The 24,131-nt window shown below is 37.0% G+C and overlaps 1 protein-coding gene across 1 annotated transcript; it reads left to right on the top strand.

The window, feature by feature from the left end:
* Nucleotides 1–7: 7 nt before the first annotated feature.
* RIOK2 (RIO kinase 2) lies at nucleotides 8–23,096 on the top strand. The gene is made up of 10 exons (XM_066273886.1): nucleotides 8–132; nucleotides 3,302–3,440; nucleotides 4,202–4,318; nucleotides 6,140–6,315; nucleotides 8,880–8,968; nucleotides 11,462–11,653; nucleotides 14,833–14,925; nucleotides 15,619–16,143; nucleotides 18,563–18,659; nucleotides 22,816–23,096. Exons 1-10 carry the CDS (start codon nucleotides 67–69, stop codon nucleotides 22,978–22,980), a joined length of 1,659 nt encoding a protein of 552 aa, XP_066129983.1. The 5' UTR covers nucleotides 8–66; the 3' UTR covers nucleotides 22,981–23,096.
* The last annotated feature ends 1,035 nt before the right edge of the window (nucleotides 23,097–24,131 follow it).

The following is a 24,131-nucleotide window of genomic DNA, read 5'->3' as shown; positions in this document are numbered from 1 at the left end:
AGCGACACGTGGGTGGTGACGTACCCTGCATTCTCCGGTGGTTGGGAAGAGGCTTCTGGAGCGGCGATGGGGAAGGTGAATGTGGCCCAATTGCGTTACATGAACCGGGACGACTTCAGGGTCCTGACCGCGGTAAGAAGTTGGCCGTTTACCCCTGTCCCTTGCCTCTTCCCACCATAAGTCCTGTTACTGGAAGTTCGCTGGGATCGGAGCGCGCTCTGGGTCCTGGAATGCGGCAAAGGTTGGGAATGGGGGAAAGACCAGAGAATTTGATTTTTTAAAAGTTTTTGTTCGGAGGCTTTCATTGTCCTCCAAATACAGACAGCAGAGCCCCCCTCCTGTGCTTCCTTCCTGCTCCCCGCCCTGTGATGGAGAGCTCCACGCCTCTCCGTAGCCCCGGAAGTTACCCTGACCCGGGGCTCGGACCGGGGGAGAGGGCTTTAGGCTCCTGGTGAGAAGTAAGAGCGTCGCGCTCCCCGCGCACAGGTGCAGTCACGTAGTGTTTCTTCCGGTTCACTCGCTCAACCTATTTGGTTTTAGTAAATATTTTAGGGAATTCAGCGGGGTACAGACAAGAAGACAAGGGAGACAAACGATTAAATAAACGACTAAGTAAACAAGGATAACAGAAGACAATACTTTGAAGATAATGTGGAGGTGAGGATGGGAGTGGGAGCTGGAGCGCTGTCTGAATGTTGTATAGCCCGAGGGGCGACTGCAGCACGCCAGGATCTTGTCTGTTTACTGTTGTAACCAAAGCTTTAAGGCTTTTTGAAGTGGCACTTGTTAGGTTCTGAATAAATACTTGCTCAATAAAAGAAAGAGTGAGAGGATAATAGGAGCTGAATGAGAAGTATCTGGCCCATGAAGTCCTTGGAAAGAGTTTAGAGGCAGAGGAAGCAGCAGTAATAAATGGAAAAGCTCAGAGACAAAAACAGTTTTTGAAGACTGGAAAGGCCAGTGTGGCTGGAAGCATAATGAACAAGATGCTGAATGGTTGGGGATGTGCTTTGAAAAGTTGAGAGTAGGATCTGCCTTTAAGTAAAAATTTGGACTATGTTCTAAATATAGGGAAGCCACTGAATATTTTCAAGAAGGGAAATGACAAAAATTGATTTTCTGGTCCTAGTCTTATGGCACAGTAAAGCAACACAGATTGGCCATTTGCAGTATAAAACATTTTAAGAACTATTTTCTTCTTATAGGGATTAAACTCTCAAATGCAAATTCATTATGAAATTTGGAAGACCCTTTTTTACCCTTCCAATAGATTATTTAGTTCAGCTGGACTTTCTGTAACTACTGCCATTTCTGAAAGATAACTTCCTTTTCTGCTTCCTCAGCACATTCCCTCATTCCTTAATGCTTCTGACAGAAAGAAGGGAATTGAGAGAAAGAAATGTTAGAGGCTGGGAGAGACAGAACAAAGCATGGTAGAGGAGTTAAGTTAGTTTAAAGTGTGAGGTTTTGGGGCATCAAGACAATGCCAGATTTACCTTCTAAAACTTTGTCTCATATATATATGAGACAAAGTTTTAGATATATATATATATATATACACATATATATATAAATAAATTTTTTTAAGCTCATTAAAGAATGAGTCCCAGATGAGTCTCACCAGCATTGGTATCAGTGGTCACCTTTCCTTTACCCTTTCTTCCCTTGACTTTTCTGGCATATCTTTTGTCAATAATTGTATGACTGGCTGCCCTCACCCTTCAGTGTGGACTTCCCCCCAAATTTTGTCCCTTGACCTCCTTTGTCTTCTGTTATCTCTTGCTTGATGAATGAACATGTCTACCTTATGGCTTCATCTCTTTATCAAATCACAATTTTTCTCTCTAATTACAACTTCATAACTGAGTGTTTCCAATTTTTCTTAAACATCTTCATTTGAAGGACCTTCCAACACCTCAAAATTCATTGTGTGCAAATCAAATTCATCAACTCTATCTAGCCTCTCCTTTCCCAAACTCTATTGAAATAATTATTATTACTATTATTTTAAAACTTGTTCTTCTTCACTTCAGCTTTGATTCATTTCCTTTACCCTCTCACTTCCAGTGCCAATCGCATATTTCTAAAGAGCTTTAGTTCTTTCTTGCAATTACCACTACCTCTTCCCTGTTAGGGTTTCTGTTTCTTCTGCCCTGGACTGTCATCTCAGTTTTCCAATATGCCACCTCCAGTTTTTGCTTTTGCTAAACCACTTTGTGTATTCCTGCTAGAGTAATGTCCGTGAAACAATTGTTCTTATATCTCCCTTGCCTGGACATCTTCAAGGGTCTCTTCCTGTCCTCTGTGTAAAATCTAAAACTACTTTGTCTGCATTCAGGGCCTTCCATATCTTGCTTAAAAGTGTTTTCCAACCTTCTTTTCATGAACTCTACATGCCACCCCATCTGAGCTACCACTGTAATCTAATAGCTTTCCCTGTGCTCTGTCCTTTCTCGCATATGTGCCATGTCCAAATCTTTTTTATTGTCTTTCCCTGGTATTTGTCTACTTTATCAATAGTCCTATATCTCTCCAAGTTGTTCTCAAGTGCTGCTACTTCTTTGAAACTGATCCTTCAAGCAGAAGTATTCTTATTCTGCCTGAACCAGCTCTCCTTAAGCACTTAATATCTTTTACCTTCTAATAGAATTATATGCATACATTCATATTTCCACAGATAATATATTCTCCAGAAGTAAAGAGTATTTTTACATATTATTTATTCTTTACAATACTTACATGTGATACTTTCTTATTAATGCTTGCTTAATAAATATCTAGAATATCTGCAATTTTTAAAGACACATACTTGGACATTGGTAACTGTTAAGCACTCACATTCTTTACCTTTGAAGTGTTTATTGTTTAATAGATACAATATGAATATATCAGTGATTATATATCAAACTGATTTAAAATATATCCAGAGAAGGTAGTATGTATTTCTCCCATGTATAAGACACACCTTAATTTTGGGGCCCGAAATTTGAAAAAAAGACGACAAGCATGAAAAAGCAGGAAGTGCAAATTAAAATCTACAACAGTGAGTACAAAAACAAGTGTGAAAAAGCGGGAAATGCAAGTAAAAATAACTACAACCACTGTATAAGATGCACTCAGTTTTTAAACCCCAAATTTTCCGGGAAAGAGTGCATCTTATACATGGGGGAATACAGTAATTCTGTTTCAGAATTGGTTGGGTAACTGCATGGTCAGAGAATTTGAAGAAGTTAATTTCTTAGCAAAGTTTTGATAGCAGCTCTGTGTTGATTCTGATTACATATGATTTCTTTACTTTCAGGTTGAAATGGGTATGAAGAACCATGAAATAGTTCCCTGCAGTTTGGTTGCTTCTATAGCCAGCCTTAAACACGGCGGCTGTAATAAAGTTTTAAGAGAATTAGTGAAACATAAACTCATAGCTTGGGAACGTACCAAAAGTAAGTATCTGGGGCACCATTTGTAGTTTTTCCTGTAACTGACTATCCCCAGAGCAGGTATTCCACAAGGCAGGAAGTGGAAGTTGCCAGACCAGGAAAGCACCAGCCTTAGAACCAGCACAGCACACTTACGGTGTTCTGTTGATGAGACCAATCTCAGGGCCTACCCAGACCAAACGGGTGGGAAAGAAGTAGTCTGAACCTCCTGATAGGCGATTAGCAAATTTCAGCTACTTAAGAGCAGGTGGGATTGAGATCATTGATGCCGCGTATTTGGTTAAAATACAATCTGCCACAAGACTCTCTAGAACATTATTTCTCAAACCATTTGTGGTGAGGGATGAGTTTCTTTTTTTCGGCCTGTCATGAATCCCTACTTTTATAAAACAGCAATAAAGTCATGACTAGAAAAGTGAAGTAAACTGTTAAAATGTAGGCACAAATTCCTTATTAGAGTTGAAGATGTACTATAATGTGGTCAGAGCAGTATAAAGTTTTTGAACCTAACCCTTTATTTCCGTTTCTGTATCTTGTCACAAAACTAGAGACACAGACTAGTATCAGTCTCTTGGTCGCACTTTGAGTGACACTCCTCTAGAGAAGAAACAAATTATAGAAAGAAATGCTAAACTTGTAAAACTGGATAGCTGATCATTTTCCAGCTAAGACTTCCCATGTATAAATTCTTCTCGTGACTTGAACTGGTGTGACTTGTGGTACAGTGTAACTAAAATGTGGCTTTTCTCATTTCTTTTGTCTAGCTGTCCAGGGCTATCGGTTGACAAATGCAGGCTACGATTACCTAGCTTTGAAAACACTTTCTTCTAGACAAGTCGTTGAATCTGTTGGAAACCAGATGGGTGTTGGCAAAGAATCTGGTAAATGCTAACGGTGCTATTGAACGCATTTTCTTTGCTTTAGCTTATATTCCCTTTGAGAAAGCATTCATCTTTTAGTTTATTTTTTCCAGCTAAACAGTAAAACAAATAGTTTTTTAGAAACAATGGATTATGAAATTACCCTTAGTGTAGTAAATGATTATTTTGTCTTAAGTCTATCACTGAAAATTAAGTATACCAAGAATTAGTTTTCCTTTAATAACTGAAATCTTTGACAGATATTTTATTTGCTCTTATATCTGATATATTGGATATTTGTAATAGCTGAACTATGAAACAGAAGTAAGACTAAAAGACAATATCTAAAAACCATGAACACTTTATTTTTCTACTGAAATATGATCAACAAGGCAAAGTTAGGTATGTGTAGACCTCAGGGAAAAGCATTCTAAAATAGCATTGAGCAAGTGCGTATGCATTTTCTATATGGAAGACAGAACTGAAGAATGGAATGGTTTTTTTCATACCATGCTCTCTTGTGCATTGCTTTTTTTTATCCAGTATAGTTTATTTTATATAGTTACATTGTTACCTGAACTAAGGAAGGAAAATTAACGTTGGGAGAAAAAGAATGATTAGGAAGCCTGCTCCCGAGGAAGTTGCTCTATGTACTGCTTATGGTTTGTATGTCTTCTGTATTAATATGCAGATTATGGTGTATATTTAATAAGTAATACAGGAGCACTCAATATAGCAGTGTGTATGTAAAATATATAGTGATAACAAAACACTTTTTGAGATACGTCTTAATTTATGTCCACTTTTTTTTTAGAGAACTTACTTGCATAGAAAACGCTAAATAGTACAAAAGAGAATACAATAAAAAGAAAATCTCACTCCTAACCCAGGTTTCAATTGCATGTACCTACTTCCTAAAGCTATCTTTTCTATATATCCTTCTAGAAATTTTTTATGTAAATACAAATATATAATATGCAAAGGATACATGTGTATACAGTCACATATGTTTTTAATCCCAGGTACAATTAAACAGTACTTCCTATTCTGCACCTTGACCTTTTTCCACCTGATACATCCCTGATATTTCACAGCAGATTTGTCTTTCTCATTGTATGGCTGCTTTATACAATTGATTTTACCAGTCCCAGTTGTTATGGACATTTAAGTTATTACTTCCTATCTTTTTTTGTGAGTGATGTGGTAAACACTCTTGTACAGATGTCTCCATGCAAATAAATTTATAAATAGTCTTAAAATTATATATGTACTTTTAAAGTTTTGATACTACCAAAATGTTTTCACCAATGTAATTCCACCAATGTAAGAAAAAGACTTTTTCTTGATAATTAATAAATAAAGTTCTCCATGAATAATTAGGATATGTTCTACATGTCAATATTACAAGTAGCAACTTGTTTTGATACTTGAAATATTTAGGGAATGATCTGCTCCATTCTCATTATAGGATTATATTCTAACAACTGAGTATTATTCATTGAATCAGTTGAGGAAATGAACTGTTTTTGAAAAGGGAGATATTATTAAGTCAGTTCTTGTACATATAGGATGCTAAGGAACAATTAGATGTTTTCCCACTAAATGGAATTGAGCATTGAGCACCTTTGAAAGCAGTAATTAATCTTTGACACATTGCAACCCTTGTTTTCTTCTGTAATAGATTTTAATACATGTGATCTTAATGTTTTGGATTGTAATAAGTGGATTTTACTGACTGGTAAGTATTCCAGGTTATTTGGAAAGATATAATGTGATAGAAATAAAATCAAAGTTAGAATTGTTCCAACTTGTAATAATGACAGTTCAAAATCTTGACTCTAGATATTTATATTGTTGCAAATGAAGAAGGGCAGCAATTTGCACTGAAGCTTCACAGATTGGGAAGAACCTCGTTTCGAAATCTGAAAAACAAGCGTGATTATCATAAACACAGGCATAACATGTCTTGGCTTTATTTATCTCGTCTCTCTGCAGTGAAGGAATTTGCCTACATGAAGGTATTTTTAAAATAATCTTTTCATCTTTTAACCAAATAATACTTGAAAGGCTGTAGTAATAAGCATCAGTATGTTGCCCCCACACCTGTCTCCCCACCTCCACTCCTAATCTTTACAATCCCTTTTAAATCTTATTGATTCATTTCTGTTACTAGTTTTTCTGGTGATTTCCACCTATGGGAAGGTGTTTTTAACTGTTATTAATGTGTAAAGGCAACATGTAATCTATAATATTAATAAGATAGAGTAGCCTAAAGTACATTAATGATGTGATTCACTCACAAATGTGTAGGTGTGAATGTATATTAAAACTGTACATATGTTTATCTCTAATTGAAAACACTAGATAATTATAATCTGTAGAAACATTAGTGTCTTCAATAGGTTGACTAATGTTTTTATTTTACATAATACAAGAAATGTCAATTTATAAATTTTTATGTATATTAGAAATAGTAAAAATCCTGAGTTTTTAAACTTTCATTTTCAAAATTAAGTTCAGTATAGATTTGTTAAATATCTTTAATAATTAAACAATAAATAACCTTGCAGTTTTATTACCCTCTAAGTAGGATTTGTTATGTTATCTTCAATTCTTTTTTATTTGAATTATTAAAAGCTGTCCAGTGTATAACCAGTGTTTCTTGAAAGTTTCAGTTTGGTGTTCTTTAAATAGGCTATTTTAACTCATGAGCTTAAATTTTTAGTGGTCATGGGGGAAATTCTCAATACAGTATAAATAAATAATACTGGTGTCATATGTGTTATGTGTTTCTTGTCTTACACTAACAGTTCGTATCCTACATTAGTCAGTAAGTATGTAGTTTGGTAGGAATCATATTTTTCAAAACTGTATTAGGTATATTCTCAAGGTGTTTGTATGAAGATACCACAGTAGAACTTGGTTATGCTTAAATATGCTTCTTAAATACATTGATGTTTTCCCAACAGAGAAGAAGATATAATTGAGCTATAGCTTAAGAGTTAAGCTATGGTGCTTGGCTAGACCACTCTGACAATAGTTATGGTTTATATATGCTACATTGAGCTGTCAGGGCATGCTTAAAGTCACTTGCATTGAAAAAAAATTTTTTGAGCCAAGCATCCAATCTGGAAGTTGTTCATTTTCTGTTCAAAGAAGGTAGGAGGTAGAGTAGACAGGCTTTTTAAACCAATCCTGTTGATAAGTATATATTAAGGGGAGTATCAGCTATGTGCCTACCATTATATATTAAGCACTAAGGATAGGGTGGGTATAGGGGTAAATACCAAAGGAATAACCAGTGCATTCTGTCTTAAAGTTGGAAAATGAATGTGAACACACACATAAAACAAAGAACAGTTTAAAATCAAATTGTATGTGTTTAGAGAAACTTCTATAGGGTAGAATAGTTTATGAAGGAGGTTTTATGATGTGTGTAGCATTTGTGTAAAGTTATAAATCATGCAATAAGACAATAAAACTGGACTTTGCAGAGGAGCCACTTGGGACAAAGACACAAATGTGAGTGTAAGCGCTGTGAGTCCAGGTAATAGTCACTGAGGTGACTACACTCCAGAGTGCTTACTGGAGAGAGGATCAGAAAAGGAGGGCCGATTAAATGGATTAAAGAAAGTTTTGAAAACGAGAAAGAGATGTTCAGACTAAAATCAGTGCTTATAGTCATTGTAGATTTTTAATTTATTACAAGTGACATTGGTTAGCAAAATCATACAGATTTCAGGTGTACAACTCCATAACACATCATCTGTACATTGTATTGTGTTTACCACCCCAAGCCAAGTAGCCATTGTAGATTTTTAAAAATTGTGCATTGATATAAGCAACTTAGTTTGCTATTGGTGCACAAAAGAAAGGTTACATGTGGTGGCAAGATCTAGAACCATTATTGGAGTATTTGGGTGTAAATGATAAAGACCTACTTAGAAATGGTTGCATTTCAAATGGCAGAGGTTATAAATAACACTTTGAAGGAAGCAATAACAGGACTTTGTAAGCAAAGCATAGAAGTTGAGCACCGGGGGAAGGATGGGTCTGTGGGTGATGTGAAGTAACATTTGACACAGAACTACAGTGTGTGTTTGTCACTTAATAGATTTATATCATACGTTTGGTCTGAAGAGAGGTCAGTGCTCTATAAAATGCCTGATGTACTGGAATATTTAGTTTCCTAACATGTCAGAGGACAGAGTCCGTCCTAAATCACAATCTATTTTTACTTGATTTGGTTTTTTTTGGCACACTCCAATAAATGGCTGTAGAGGTTATGTCCTAAAGGCTGAAATTTGCACATTCACTTTTGTAATCCTAGCACAGTGTATAATATTTAGTAAATGTTCAATAAATGAGTGTTTGGTGAATTAAGTAACTGATTTTTAATTTTTGTTTTTATGCACAGCTCATTCTATGCTATGAATAAGCCATACATAAATAATCATGCATTAGGTGTAATTTGTAAAGACTTGTATATTTTTCTAATGGTTGTAGGCAGATATATTTACTTTTGTTGTTTCTTAAAAGTAATGACCTCTTCATTAGTTTACACCTGTTTGTTATGTTTTAGGCATTGTATGAGAGGAATTTTCCAGTTCCAAAGCCAGTTGATTATAATCGCCATGCAGTGGTCATGGAACTTATAAATGGCTATCCTCTGTAAGTATTTGTTATTATTGAAACTATGTATCATCATAAATAAGTGGAAAAAAGTAATTTAGTTAAGCGGAATATTGTTTTTGGGAGGTTAATAATTAACCTACAGCAGTAGACTTAGACAGATTGATAATACAGTTTCTTTCTAACAGTATGTATTTTGTAATCTCTGTGATTGACTCAACAAATAGTAATCTAGTATGTGCCAATTACTTATCCAGGCTCAACAATAAACCAAACCTCTGCCCTCACAGAGTTTATATCCTGATGGAAAGAGACATGCAATAAACAGCTAAATAGGAAAATACAGATTGGGGCAAAAGTGGTTTATAGTCATGAGTATGCAAAACACAGTTTATTCTTGTATTATTACTTATAATTTTTCATATGAACAACTAACCTTACTCTGCCCCATCATGTATATGTCAGATGGTAGTAAATGCTGTGGATACAGATAAAGCAGGGTAAGGAGGACAAAAATGACTGAGGTGGGTATAAGAGGCTACTGTTGTGCAGCATGGGATGGTCACGAAAAGTCTCACTGATAAGAATCCTGAAAGAAATGAGAGGAAACCATGCAGGTGTCTCAAGTTTCCAGGCAGCAGGAACAGCAGTGCATAAGCTGTGGAGCCGGAGTAGGCCTCGTGTTCAGAGGACAGTGAGGATGTCCCTGTGGCTGGAGCTGAGTGAGTCAGGGAGACTTGTAAGAGAGAAGGTAGGAGAGGCAGCAGGAGACCAGATCACCCGGAGTAAATAGGTAGCTCGTTGCAAGGCCTTTTAATTTGTTGTTATTTTGTGTTTTTTTTAATATATTTGACATATAATATTGTGTAAATTAAGGTATACAACAGGGGTCCCCAAACTTTTTACACAGGGGGCCAGTTCACTGTCCCTCAAGACCGTTGGAGGGCCGCCACATACAGTGCTCCTCTCACTGACCTCCAATGAAAGAGGTGCCCCTTCCGGAAGTGTGGCGGGGGCCAGATAAATGGGCTCAGGGGGCCACAGTTTGGGGATGCCTGGTATACAACATGTTGATTTGATACCTTTTATATATTGTAATGTTATTGCCATTGTAGCAATATGTAGCGCAAGGACTTTTAATTTTGATTAAGAAGCCATTGGCCTGACCGGGCAGTGGCGCAGTGGATAGAGTGTCAGACTGGGATGTGGAGGATCTGGGTTTAAGACCCCGAGGTTGCCAGCTTGAGCGTGGGCTCATCTGGTTTGAGCAAAGCTCACCAGCTTGAACCCAAGGTCGCTGGCTTGAGCAAGGGGTGACTCGGTCTGCTGTGGCCCCCTGGTCAAGGTACATATGAGAAAGCAATCAATAAACAACTAAAGTGACTGATGCTTCTCATCTCTCTCCTTTCCTGTCTGTCTGTCCCTATCTATCCTTCTCTCTGACTCTCTCTGTCTCTGTAAGAAAAAAAAAAGAAGAAGCCATTGGAGGGTTTTGAAGTAAGAAGAGATGTGACCTGACTAATGTTGTTATAGGATCACTCTGGCAGCTGTATTGAGACTAGATTGAAAGAAAGTAGGGACAGAATTAGGAAGACACTTCAGGAAATTATTGTAATGCCCAGACAAGAGAGGATGGTGGTTTAGACCAGAATGATAGATGTCAGGTGGTGAAAAGTCAGGTTCTGGATATGTTTTTCAGGAAGAGCCAGCGTGATTTTTTTGGAATTGAATATTGATATGAGGGAAATTGGGAGTCAAAGGTAACCAAGTTTTGGACCTGATTGGTGAGTTATTTGGGATAAAGGTGACATTTATAGATGTGCTAGAAAGATGGAAGAACAGTGTGAAGTTAGAGGGTGGGGCAGAATCAAAGGTACAGTTTGGGACAGGCAATTTGAGATGCACAAGAGTTCAGAGAAGTCTAGATTAAAGTCTGTGTATGTGATGTTTAAAGCCATGAGCCTGATTGAGATAACCAAGAATGATTTTAAATAAGAGTTCCTAGGATTAACTTTGAAGAACTCCAAAATTTAAATGTCGGGGAGAAGATAAAAGAATTAGCAAAAATATAAAGGCTGAAGGAATAATCAATGTAGAAAGAGAACAGCCTCAAGAGTTGGTATACCAAGGGTCAAGTGAGGGAAGTGTTTTCAAGGAGAGGGAAGAGGTTATCTGGGAGACCAGACATGAAGACTGAGATTTAACCATTGGATTTAGGAACAGAAGACACTGGTAGTCTTGATAAGGGCTATTTTATTGGAACAAGGCGGATGAAGAAAGCCTATTTGAAATGGTTCACTAGAATGGGAGGCAGAAATTTGGAGAAAGCACATATAGAGGAATTTGACTATAAAGGAGATCAAAGAAAAGATGTGACAGTAGAAGGAAGATACTGAATTGAGGAAGGGTGTAGCTTATTTTTTTTAATAATAGATGGATGCTATATGTCCATATGCTGACAGGAATGAAGAGAAAACCGCCAGAGAGACAAAGAATGAAATAATATTTATATACTTGCTTTCAAACATACAGATGTCAGATTCACCATGTTGAAGATCCTGCTTCAGTATATAATGAAGCCATGGAGCTAATTGTAAAACTTGCGAATCATGGACTGATTCATGGAGATTTCAATGAATTCAATCTCATTTTGGATAAAGATGACCACATCACCATGATTGATTTTCCACAGATGGTTTCAACTTCTCATCCCAATGCTGAATGGTATATGCTGAAATTATTGTAAATGTGGGTGTGTGTATGTGTAATGCAATCATTTTCCATTATTTTCAACTTTGTATACTGTCATTTGGTCGGTAACTGGTTTGAAATAACTGATTTCAGTGGTCTAAAATTTGGGGACTTTTTAAAATTTTTTCATTTATTTGAGAGCAGTGGGGTGGGGTGGGGTGGGGTAGGGTGGGCAAGAAGGAGGAGAGAGAGAGAGAAGCATCAACTCGTTGTTCCACTTAGTTGTTTCATTTAGTTGTGTGCTCATTGATTGCTTCTTGTAGGTGCCCTGAGCAGGGTCAAACCCACAACCTCTGGCACTCTGGGTCAACGCTTTATACAATGAGCCAGCTGGCCACGGCTGAGGTTTTTTTTATTAAATGATAACAAACTTCCAGGATTGTCTCCCTGAAAGAATCTTCTTATTCCTCAGGTTTTAAGGGGGAGAAAAGGCACTTTGATCCAGTTTTTAAAACCTGTTCATTAAATTTGTGCTGTGTATTAGAAATTGGAAAAAACTGCCTGCTTTTATAAACTATCAAAACCATTTGAATTACTCTTATAACAGACTTTCAAAAGTCAAATTTTCTTAGCTATGGAAACCTTTATTCAAACATTTAGATGGAAGCCCAGTTGTTAAAACCAATAGAAGCTTGCTCAGAAGTAGGGGCATGGAGAAGGGAGCCGGAGAACCGCATCCTCTCCGCCTTCCCCCTTCTCTGCTCCATGTTTCCTCCCAGGGGCTTCACCAAGCGTGATTCGATGCCTTGATGGCCTACCTAAAAGCTATGGGTTTGCACTGGACTCAGTTGCCAGACCAATATCTTTCGTGTCCTTTTTAGCTTTTTATTTTATTATTAGTAAAGAATTTCCATAAAACCCCATCCCTGACACAGGACAGAACCACTTTATATAGTTTGATAATCTTTACTCTTCACATTACTTAACCACCAAGTTGTGAAATAAGAATATTTTCCTGTATTTGTATTCCATGATACAGTTGAGCATAATGAAATTAAGAGTTAGTGTTTTTTCTCCTTCTCTTCCAAGTTAAAAGAAACTTCTTCTTTTTCCCAAAAATAACTTATATTTACATAATATATTATGAGTACAGTTTGAGCTTGAACCAGTTTATATTTAGTGCTCTTCCTCCTGATTTCTATTAGAAAATGTCTGTTCTTCTAGAAAAAGAAATGTCATTTAAAAATAAACTTAAAAGAATGGCATTTCCTCAAAAAATTAAAAATGGAACTTTCTTTTGACCCAGTTATCTCACTTTTAGGAATATATCCTAAGAATGCCAAATCACCTATTCAAGAGAAAATATGCACCCCCATGTTTATGGCAGCATTGTTTACAATAGCCAAGATCTGGAAACAGCCCAAGTGTCCATCAGTGGACAAGCGGATTAAAAAACTGTGGTACATATACCCAATGGAATACTATGGGGCCATGAAGAAGAAGGAAATCTTACCTTTTGCAACAACATGGATGGACCTGGAGAATATTATGCTAAGTGAAATAAGCCAGGCAGAGAAAGACAAATACCGTATGACCTCACTTACATGTGGAATCTAATGAACACAGTGAACTGAGGAACAGAAGAGTGGCAGAGGCGGGGTCACGAGCAGAGGGAAGGAGGATGAGAGGATGGTATCAGAGAAGGTGAAGGGATCAGTGAAATTATATATACATAACACAGATACGGATAACAGGATAGCAAACCTCAGAATGAATTGGAAAGGGGTGCAATGGAGGACACATGGTTGGGGGGTAAGAGTATTATATTGAGTGGGACACCTGAATCCATGTTAACACAAAATTAATAAATTAAAAAAATATTTTCAGTAAAACCGTACTAGTATATTAATGCCTGCCACTCGGGTGGTTAATATATCTTTGGATAATGACTATTTTTATTAAAGTGGAGTAACAGTCACACAATAAATAAATATCTAGGAACCACCAAAATTAGAGACAGATGTGATACCTGATTGTGGTATTTCAGGTTAAGGCTGCATTATTCTTGAAGACACGTGACTTAACTTGAACTTTTATGGGCAAGTAATTGGGTGAAGGAGTTCTGCTCCGAACTAAACCACCTTATTTACATTAATATATAAATTAGACCTTTGTCTGCTTTTGAAGATATTACTGTCTAGTAGGTGATACATAAGCATATATAAAAACAAAACTAAAAAGAATTCATTGAGGTCTTTCCCAGGATGCCCTAAGAGTGACATTTTCTTCTTATTCCTAAACTTCATCTTTCTTGAAAATAATGATTCAGTTAAAATTCAAGGAGTCATTTCCATGTCACGCTTACTTCTCCCTTATTTGGAAGCCTGTAGAGCTGACCCTGTTCTTGCTGCTTTATCATGGCCTGAAAAGAGCCAGATACTAGGTCTTTCACTGTCAGTTCAGGTTTAACATGTCTTCAGATTATAATGTATAAGCTACAGCATTATTTATCTCTTTTGGAAGTTGTTATAATTCAGCTGATACAGATAATAAAGTTACATAAACATAATTCAGTACTCAACATATTTTTTATGAGTTATTAATCTATTTTTATCTTCAGCTTTCCCATTTGACAAGGGGTTCAACTAGGTGAAGCTGCTGGGCAGTATACCAGACACTGGAGACTGCAGGGGAGAGTGGCAGCCTGCTGCCCCTCCATTATAGCCGTGGTCCTCTCTGAGATTCATACTCCTCTGATTGCTCTTAGTGTGTTTGTTGCATTATGAGAAAACCTTGAGCTTGCTTTTTTTTTTCTTTCAATTTTTTTAAGACTTTATTTATTCATTATGGGGTGGGGGGAGAGAGAGAGAAGGGGGGAGGAGCAGGTAGCATCAACTCCCATATGTGCCTTGACCAGGCAAGCCCAGGGTTTTGAACTGGCAACCTCAGTGTTTCCAGGTTGACGCTTTATCCACTGCGCCACCACAGGTCAGGCACCTTGACCTTTCTAACCATGAACTCTTATGCCTTTGACAACTTATATTCCGTGTTCCTCTGTTTTTCCATTTAGTATTTCACACACACTGTCAAAAAGTTGTTTTCTTTTGAGTAGCATCCTTTTTGCTTTTGTATGAGTAGAACGAAGAGTACTGTCACTGGCTGATAAGGAAAAATGAACAAGAAAGGTTATATCAGAAATGATTCTTTTGCAGGTATTTTGACAGAGATGTAAAGTGCATTAGAGATTTCTTCATGAAACGTTTCAGCTATGAAAGTGAGCTGTATCCAACCTTTAGTGATATCAGGTTTGTACTCTCCATTGCTTAAAATGATAGAACTCTGTTAAATACCTAACTTATTTAGTTCTAAAAGTTGAAATTTTTATTTAAAAATTGTTCAGATAGTGAATGATCTTTGACACATTGTAATCATTGTTGAGTATCATAGCTGTGTGGTATATAAATGAAACTTTAAAATCTAGAAAATACCTGCTTTTGATATACTTTGACATTGTTACTGAATTTGGGGGAGGAACACATCTAGTTTCTTAGAAATTCAAGAAGTTTTATTTACATTTCTGCTATATGAACAATCCATTTGTAAGGAATTAAGCCAAGTGTTTATCAGAATTTGTGTTTTTCCTTTACTCAGAACAGGAACTATTTTTAATTGATTCATGGAACCTAATTATAGGTACATTCTCAAAGCCAAATTTTCTCACTTATTTTATACACTTAGTTAAAATATTTTCTGGCTTGGGATGATTAGCATGAGTTAAAAAAAGAAATCTTTAGTTCCCTTTGAAAATTAATTTATTAAGTCAATAAATAGCAACTGAAGTTTTTGTAACCTTTCTACTAATGTCTGTTGCTTTAAGTATTACATTTCAAGCAACGAAAAGTATTTAACATATATAAACTATTAAATTTAGAATTTTTTCAGAGTAATAAATATTTTTCCATGGGGGGGGTTTCTCTTACTGTTTTATATTTTCCTAGGAGGGAGGACTCGCTGGATGTGGAGGTTTCTGCCAGCGGCTACACAAAGGAAATGCAGGCAGATGATGACCTGCTTCATCCAGTAGGTCCAGATGACAGAGGTATTGCAGCAGGGGAGGGATCTGAATTCTCATTTTCTGATGAAGAGATATCAGAAAAAGCAAAGGTTTGTAGGTCAGAAAATCAGAGTGAACCAGACTGTGCAGATGAAGTAGCTGACTGTTGTCACAGATCCCCTGAGGACCTCGACCGACTAAAGGGAGACGCTTTGTCAGAGGACAGTGCTAGTGCACACAGCTGTGCCATGACTGAATTAGGTCTCGCTTTAGAAGAAATACAAGGGCAGGTTGTTGAAAACAATTCTGCAACTGAGTTTTCTGGGGAGAAAAACAAAACTGAAAGTGACACCAGGCAAGATGGTGAGACTGGTCAAGGAGGCATCCCCACGGGCTCTGAAGAGTGTGAAGATGAATGCCCTCATCTCATTGCCTTGTCATCATTAAACAAAGAATTCAGGCCTTTCAGGTATTGATTTCCGTTGATTGATTTTTGTTACTTTAACCTGGAGACCTATACTGTCCTCGATTCTGGTAAATGAGTATTATTTCAAATGATGTGACAGTTATATTCTGTGCCATTATGTATAAAATGAAAGCAAATGACCCTTCTGGTAAAATTTCAATTATCCTCTACAATCGACTTGATCCTAGATAGCATATTGATTCAGTTTTAAGCAATCTACCTTAAAATACAAACTGATTACTTTGGAAGAATTAATACAGATCTGTTACTCAATTGATCATGTTTCAGATGGATGAATTGTTTGTATATTTTATAATTATACATGTAATGTTTGATTTATGTATAGTCCAATAAACCTGCAGTAAATGTGCTCTCTCCATGAAATACAGTGAATTTTCTCTAGTACTCTGAACCTTCTGCTCTGATTTGTTCATGTAAAATTATATGTTACATTATTTTTTTCTGAAGCTGGAAACAGGGAGAGACAGTCAGACAGACTCCCGCATGCCCCCCCACCGGGATCCACCCGGCACGCCCACCAGGGGGCCACGCTCTGCCCACCAGGGGGCGATGCTCTGCCCATCCTGGGCGTCGCCATGTTGCGACCAGAGCCACTCTAGCGCCTGAGGCAGAGGCCAAGGAGCCATCCCCAGCGCCTGGGCCATCTTTGCTCCAATAGAGCCTTGGCTGCGGGAGAGAAAGACAGAGTGGAAGGCGCGGCAGAGGGGTGGAGAAGCAAATGGGCACTTCTCCTGTGTGCCCTGGCCGGGAATCGAACCCGGGTCCTCCGCACGCTAGGCCGACACTCTACCTCTGAGCCAACCGCCAAGGATGAAATACAGTTTTATTTATTTCAAAATAATAATATGACAATTAAAATTAAATTAGTACATTTAGACATTTCTCAATGCATGTTCATTCAGGCTTACATTCTTGTTATTTTTTTTAAGTTTTATTTATCTTTTTATTTATTTTAGAGAGGAGAGGGAGAGACAGAGAGAGAGAGGAGAGACAGAGAGAGAGAAGGGGGGAGGAGCTGGAAGCATCAACTCCCATATGTACCTTGACCAAGCAAGCCCAGGGTTTCGAACCGGCGACCTCAGCATTTCCAGGTCGACACTTTATCCACTGCGCCACCACAGGTCAGGCCTCATTCAGGCTTACATTCTAAGGCTACCATTATCGTTTGTTCCATTGTGAAGCAAAACAGGAATTTTGTTCCTTTTCCATATAACTGTACCTTGAGACTCATTTACTTCCACTTTAATAATAAATGTGTAAAATTAAATTTAAATTGAGGGTGACATTGGCTCAGGATTTTGAGTAAGTAATAGAAGAAAATCTGCCCTGGTTAGGTAGTCGAAGCACTGAATAATTTGGTTTTTACTCTCTGAACAAATGTGGCCAAGATTATTATTCAGAGTAGAAATATGTAAGAACAGATGTTTCTGAAAAATATTGACTTAATTAATATCATCTGAGTTTCTTATACATTAAAACGTTGAGCTTCCTGACCAGCCCAGTGGATAGAGTATCAGCCTGGGCTCTGAGGACTCAGGTTTGAAACCCCAAGGTCGTTGGCTTGAGCCCAAAGGTTGCTGGCTTGAGCCAGGAGTCAGCCCGAGCCCCCTGGTCAAGGGCATGTATGAGAAAGCAATCGGGGAGCAACCAAGGTGCTGCAGCAACTATGAGTTGATGTTTCTTATCTCTCTCCCTTCCTGTCTTTTTATCCCTGTCTATGTCTCTCTCCTCTCTCACTAAAAAAAATTCAAACTTTGAGCAATAGCAAAAAAAATTAGACAGTTTCTGTCATTGCAGTTTTTCTACCTTAGCAGAACAGACTGTGTAGAATATGGTCTCTTACTCCTGCTTTTGTCGGGGAAAATGGCAAGAAACTGCCCCAACAATTTAGATTATACTAATCAGGTTTGTGTATAGTTCAGTGAAAGAAGAGGGGAAAAGATACAAGTTGCGGCTAAGTGATAACAAATTTTGATAGCCAAAACATTCTAGTATTTTGAAATTTTGATAGTGACTGTCATAATGCTGAAAAATGAAAATTGTTAGTATATTTGGCTGAAATGTGGGTAGTGTTACCTTCACAGAAATTTTAAAATATAATGGTATTTTTGAGGTATTTTATGTCTTTAACTTTTATTATCACCTGACCTGTGGTGATGCAGTGGATAAAGCGTAGACCTAGAATGCTAAGGTCGCTGGTTCAAAACCCCAGGCTTGCTTGGTCAAGGCACATATGGGAGTTGATGACCTGCTCCTCCCCCCCCTTCTCTCTCTTTTTCTCTCTCTTTCCCCTATAAAATGAATAAATTTTTTAAAATTTCATTATCATATAAAGAATATAATTTAATTAAGCATAATTAACTATGAAAATTAACTACATTGTCATTTGTTTTCATTTTAGAGATGAAGAAAATATGGATGATATTAATGGATGCAGAACAAGAACTCTGAGTATTACTTCTGCAGGCAGTGCTTTAAGCTGTTCAACAATTCCTCTGGTAACCATTCATTCAACGTTTAGAAATGTTTATTAGGTCACTACTGTAGACGGATTACATGATGTACCAGACAGTCTCAGCCATTTGGACCTCACGTGTTAATAACATAAAATTATAACAAGTACAAATTTAGTAACACAAGAGAGGTCACTTTTAACTGGAATGATCAAAGCTTTCAGGCAAAAAATAGCATGTAAGTTAGCTTGAATTTGAAGGATAAGATTATAGAAATTTAGACCAAAAGAGAATCCAATAATTCTTATATGTTCTAGTCCCCGCATTTTAAGAGTGAGGAAATTGAGGCCCAGATCTGTTAGATGACTTTGCTCAGGATACCTAGCTGGTGACAGCACTGTGGCTGGATTGTGAAAACACCAGCTTCACCAGTTCTTACATTTCAAAAGTGAAAAATGACTATTTTTAATTTTGGTACCTCAAGTGTTTTCTGGACATTTTTAGCAGCACTGTCTAAAAGAATTTTATAAAGGACATTTTCTGGACAGGATAATGAACACAAATAGTTCAGGTCCTACTGAGGAGCTGTTCTGCCTGCCCACCTTCTCTAGGCTGTTCCGACAGGAAGAATCAGTTTCCTATTTAGGCTTTAAAGAGGGAGATAAAATATTGTAATTGGTGTATTGGGATTTCTCCTTCTGCTTAAAGGTATTATGTCAAATACCATTGAATTCTTAGTGGTAAGGTAAAATGAGCAAAAGAAGAAAATCAGTTTAAAAATTAGAAAGAAGGAAATAAAATTATTATGTGAAAAGTGAATTTAAAAAAAAAATGCCCTGGCCGGTAGGCTCAGCAGTAGAACATCGGCCCTGCGTGTGAATGTTCCCAGTTTGATTCCCAGTCAGGGCACACAGGAGAAGCAGCCATCTGCTTCTCCAACTCTCCCCCTCTCCCCCTCTCCTCTCCTCTCCCTCTCTTCTCCCTCTCCTCTCCCTCTCCCCTCCCTCTCTTCTCCCTGGCCTCTTCCTCTCCCCTCCCCCTCCCCTCCCTCTCCTCTCCCTCTCCTCCCCCACTATCTCTATCTCTATCTCTATCTCTCTTGTCCTCTCCCGCAGCCATGGCTTGGTTGGAGCAAGTTGGCCCCAGGCACTGAGGGTGGCTCCAAGGCCTTGCCTCAGGCACTAAAATAGCTTGGTTGCGGAGCAGCAGAGCAACAACCCCAGATGGACAGAGAATTGCCCCATATGGGGTCTGTCTCTCTGCCTCCCTACTTCTCACTTGAGAAAAATCTTTTTTAAAACATGTTTTTTCCTGAACTTCTCATATCCAAGTTCATGAATGTTGTCAGTAAGTTAAAATGTGTGTCCCATGGTGGGTAATGTGAGATATTTTAAAAAATTAAATCTGAATTATCAAAAACAAGCTAAAAATAACAGTACTATATTTTGTAACTTAGCACACTTTTAGTAGTTTGGGTATCTTTGTTTGATAGTAAATAAAAAGTTTTTACTTGTAGACAAGCTCTAGCTTGTCAGACCAAAATAAAAAAGTATAATTCTAGAAATGTACTGATTTTTTTATATACTTTTTTTTTTTAGTCAAGGAGAGAGAGAGCGGTAGACAGGAAGCGAGAGAAATGAGAAGCATCAACTCGTACTTGCCACACTTTAGTTCATTGATTGCTTTCTTATAAGTGCCTTGATGGCGGTGGGGGCCTGGGGGGCTCGAGCTGGTGAGCCTGTGCTCAAGTCGTTGATGGGGCTTTCTGTACATACAATTTAAGTCTATAATCTTTGAAACATCTATTAAACTAAAATATAAACATCTCCTTTAAACTATTGTAGCCTGTCTTTATTAAGAATTTCTCATACTTTATGGTTTCTTGTCCATTTTTGGCACTGATATTTCCTAAACATACTGGATTTACCCTTTTTTCTTTGTTTTCTCAGATTCAGAGCATCTTATATCTAATTATAATGTTGCAAAAACTGGCAATTTCATATAAAGAAAAGTTACAGTGCTAATTCACGCTACTTTTTAGGTTCTAATGATTGCACTGGCATTGTCTTTAGGTCTTGACCTTATCCCATTTTCCTTATGGCTAAAAGCAAGAACTTAAAATTTAAAATGGGGTCCAGACTGTAATGAATTGTGTTATAAAATATGTCTTCTAAGGAGAAAAAGGGTCTCAGTAGCCTGGCTTGTTTCCTCTCTAATCTCTGAAACAAAACAATTATCTTAAGTTGTACATTTTTAGGAAAATTTGGTCATACTATTTTTCTTGAGGTTACATTTTATTTTGTTTAAAAAGTTAGGAGAAAAACTTTATTTTGTTACCTCCATTATTTTGATAATTATTTTGATGATTATTTTGGTGTCTGTGCAAAAAGGTAAAGGATTTTCTCTTTGTTCTATGATACTATTATATGCTGTGTTTTTCTCCTTAAAATAATTTTTAGTTCCCTGTTTATTGACAGAGTTGCCATTTATGAACTCTGTGCTTTCTAATATATGAGTTAAATTATAATTAAATGTTAAGTATATTACTTTTTAATAAATACATATGCAGCCACTATCAACAATAATCAATAAATTGAGTGTACATGATTTTTATTGATTTTTTATATGTTCCCTGAAAAAGTACACAACTATTTTATTTCATGTCTTATCATTTAAAAAAAATTAACTAAATGGAGCTTTTCTCACACTTTCGTTAACATGAAGAAAATTAACCTTGTTTTTCCTGGATTAGGAAGAAATACATGCATAGTAATGCATTATCTCCTTATTTTCTTTAGCTGCTTGATACAATTATCTTAAGGTCTCATTAAAATGGAGAACTAAGGGAAATTTGAGCAGAATATTTGGAAAATACGTTGATTTTTTTTGTCTTGGACATATTCTGGAGGCCTCTTTGAATTTGTCTTTTAAGCATGGTGCATGCTTTCATTTTATTTTCCTAGGACTCTTCCTCGCCTGGCAGTGCCTCATTTCCTAGTTTCTTCTCTTTTTCTTACCCTACTTTACTTCTTTGTTAACAGTGTAGATTTTAGTAGTTATTTGAGTGAATTTTGCAGAGACTTTTTATAACTAAAAAACTTTCTTTAAAGTTTTGTCCTCACACTTGATTGGGAGTTTCAGTATTAGAGTTGTGGGTTGGAGATCATTTTCCTTTAGAGTTCTGAAATTATTGCTCTGTTGTCTTTGTTGTGGTTAAGATGGTGATGTTAGGATGGCTAGGATTCTGGTCTCCCACCGACTGGGAAGACTGATGGTGCCTGGCTTCCCGAGGCATGGAAGGAAGGGTCCTAGCGTCCAGAGACTCCTATTATATTAAACTCACATCCCATCCTTTCAGTCTGATATTTCTGGGATGCCAGGTCCTTCTAAGTCACCTTCCTTCCTAGTTTTGGGGAACAGTCTTAAATGCATCTTTGTGCCTCATTTAGGGTAGGGCATATTAAGAGATCCATGCTTCAACCCTTAAAGTGATCATCTTTTTTTTTTTTAGGAGGCAGCTTGGATGATACAAGGTTACATACAGTTAAATAACAGGCTGTAGTGCTTCAGAGGAAAAAATGGTTATTGTGAATAAAATACTTAAAGTTTTTATTTGTTTTGGCAGTTATTGGCAGCCTGTGCCCTAAGTAATAAGAAAGCAGTTGAATTTCTGATCATTCCCTTTGAGAAAACGGTCTGCATCTCCCCAAACCTTAGGCCTCCTCGTGAGGAGCCGCTGCCGCAGGTCGTGCCTGCACCCAGTTAGGAGACTCTGTTTTGAGTCTATTGTTACCAGTAGCAGATGCCTTCACACATCACTGTGTACTACAAATACATGCCTGTTTTTCCCTGGAAATCAGGGGAGCAGCAGTTTTTATCTTGTTGATTTTTGATTTTTTGGTTTTGAGGGTTTTTTTTCTTTCTTTTAGTTTTCCTTATGGACACTAGATGGCAGTATGGTGATTAGTTATTCAAAGACTACTTTTTGTTATAATCTATATTTCCGTTAAGGATGTAATTAATTTATAACAATTTTCTGTTTTAGTGCTGATTTGTGTAGTACTGTTAGTTTTTGGAATTTTAAAAATACATGCTTTTAACAAAAACTTAAAAAATATTAATGTCAATCTTTGTTTTATTAAATGTTTTTCTCCTTATCAATATGGCCAATCAGTGATACTGATTATTGAAATCTTTTCAGGAGCTGGTGAAACAGAAGGTGAAACGTCAGTTGACAAAACAGCAGAAAGCATCTGTCAGACGTCGATTGCAGAAAGGAGAAGCAAACATATTTACCAAGCAACGGAGAGAAAACATGCAAAATATTAAGTCAAGCTTGGAAGCGGCTAGCTTTTGGGGAGAGTAATATATTTAAGATCCTGAATGTTCTTTAAAAAGTTACTATGATCCTCTTTAAGCCACCTTTAGTCTTTTTTGGACCAAGGCAGATAGATAAATAAATGAATGAATAAACAAACAAACCCTCTTGTCTATAAATTTGACTCATTCATGTTTTCTAAAGAATAATTATAATTCTACTAAAGCAATCCAATTTTCCAAATAATTTTGATTACTGGTACATTACTAAAATCTATCAGAATAATTTTTATTAAGAATATGTGAGTATTTTTAAAAATGTAAATGTCATTGTTTTTGTTACTTTGTTCTCCACTAGAAACAGGTAGATTGCTTGACTTGTGGAAACAACCTTAGGCAACTCATAGTTCTCTCCCTCTCTCCCTCTTTCCCCACATTGGTCTTTCTTACTATTAAAATTAGATTTGTCACAACTTGGTAGGGTTGTTTTGAGGGCCACATGAGGCAATGCACAGAAAGTACTTTGAATGCATTCAGTAAAGTGTAGGTATCCAAATGATTTCAATGATATTTGTCTTTCTGAAATTCTGCATAACAACTTGGTTGCATTTTATTTAACCACTGAAAGAATTCACTGCTGTCTTCTTTTTTTTTATTTTCCAATAGCAAGGATAAATCAATAGTGCATTAATTTTTTTTCTGCTATTTAAATTAGTGATATGGTCGTAGGAACAGAAACTTGAAAATAGTTTTCACTACAGTTTTTACAGTTGCCAGATTTTATGCAGGCTGTGTAGAAGTAAAAGAGTTTAGAGTGTGGGGGAAGGTAAAAGGAGGAGGCGTGAAAAAAGTTCTCCCTAATATTCTTAGCTGGTGGTTCCAAAACATGTTTCACTTCAGCATTAACGCGGACTTAGTGTAGGAAAGAAATGAGATACACAAGACATAGTTCCTCCCTCAGACTTGATAATCCAATGAGTTGTGAACATGGGTGCCTAAGTATATGTCCCTGATGACTTTTAAGTCCCTTCAGCACTGCCCTGGAGGCCAGAGGAACCCACAGTGGAAAATGACCGCTAGATGGCAATGTCACACCTAACAGGATGTCCTTAAATTACTTCCATCTGTGATAAATGTTCCACCAGAGGCAATAACAGCAAATTCTTCCAAAATTGATAAAGACAGTAGATATTTTTACAC

Source organism: Saccopteryx bilineata, chromosome 4 (genome assembly GCF_036850765.1).
Source record: "Saccopteryx bilineata isolate mSacBil1 chromosome 4, mSacBil1_pri_phased_curated, whole genome shotgun sequence".
In the NCBI taxonomy this organism is placed as follows: Eukaryota; Metazoa; Chordata; class Mammalia; order Chiroptera; family Emballonuridae; genus Saccopteryx; species Saccopteryx bilineata.
The sequence above is the reverse complement of the archived record's forward strand: the minus strand, read 5'-3'. Positions and strand labels throughout refer to the sequence as shown.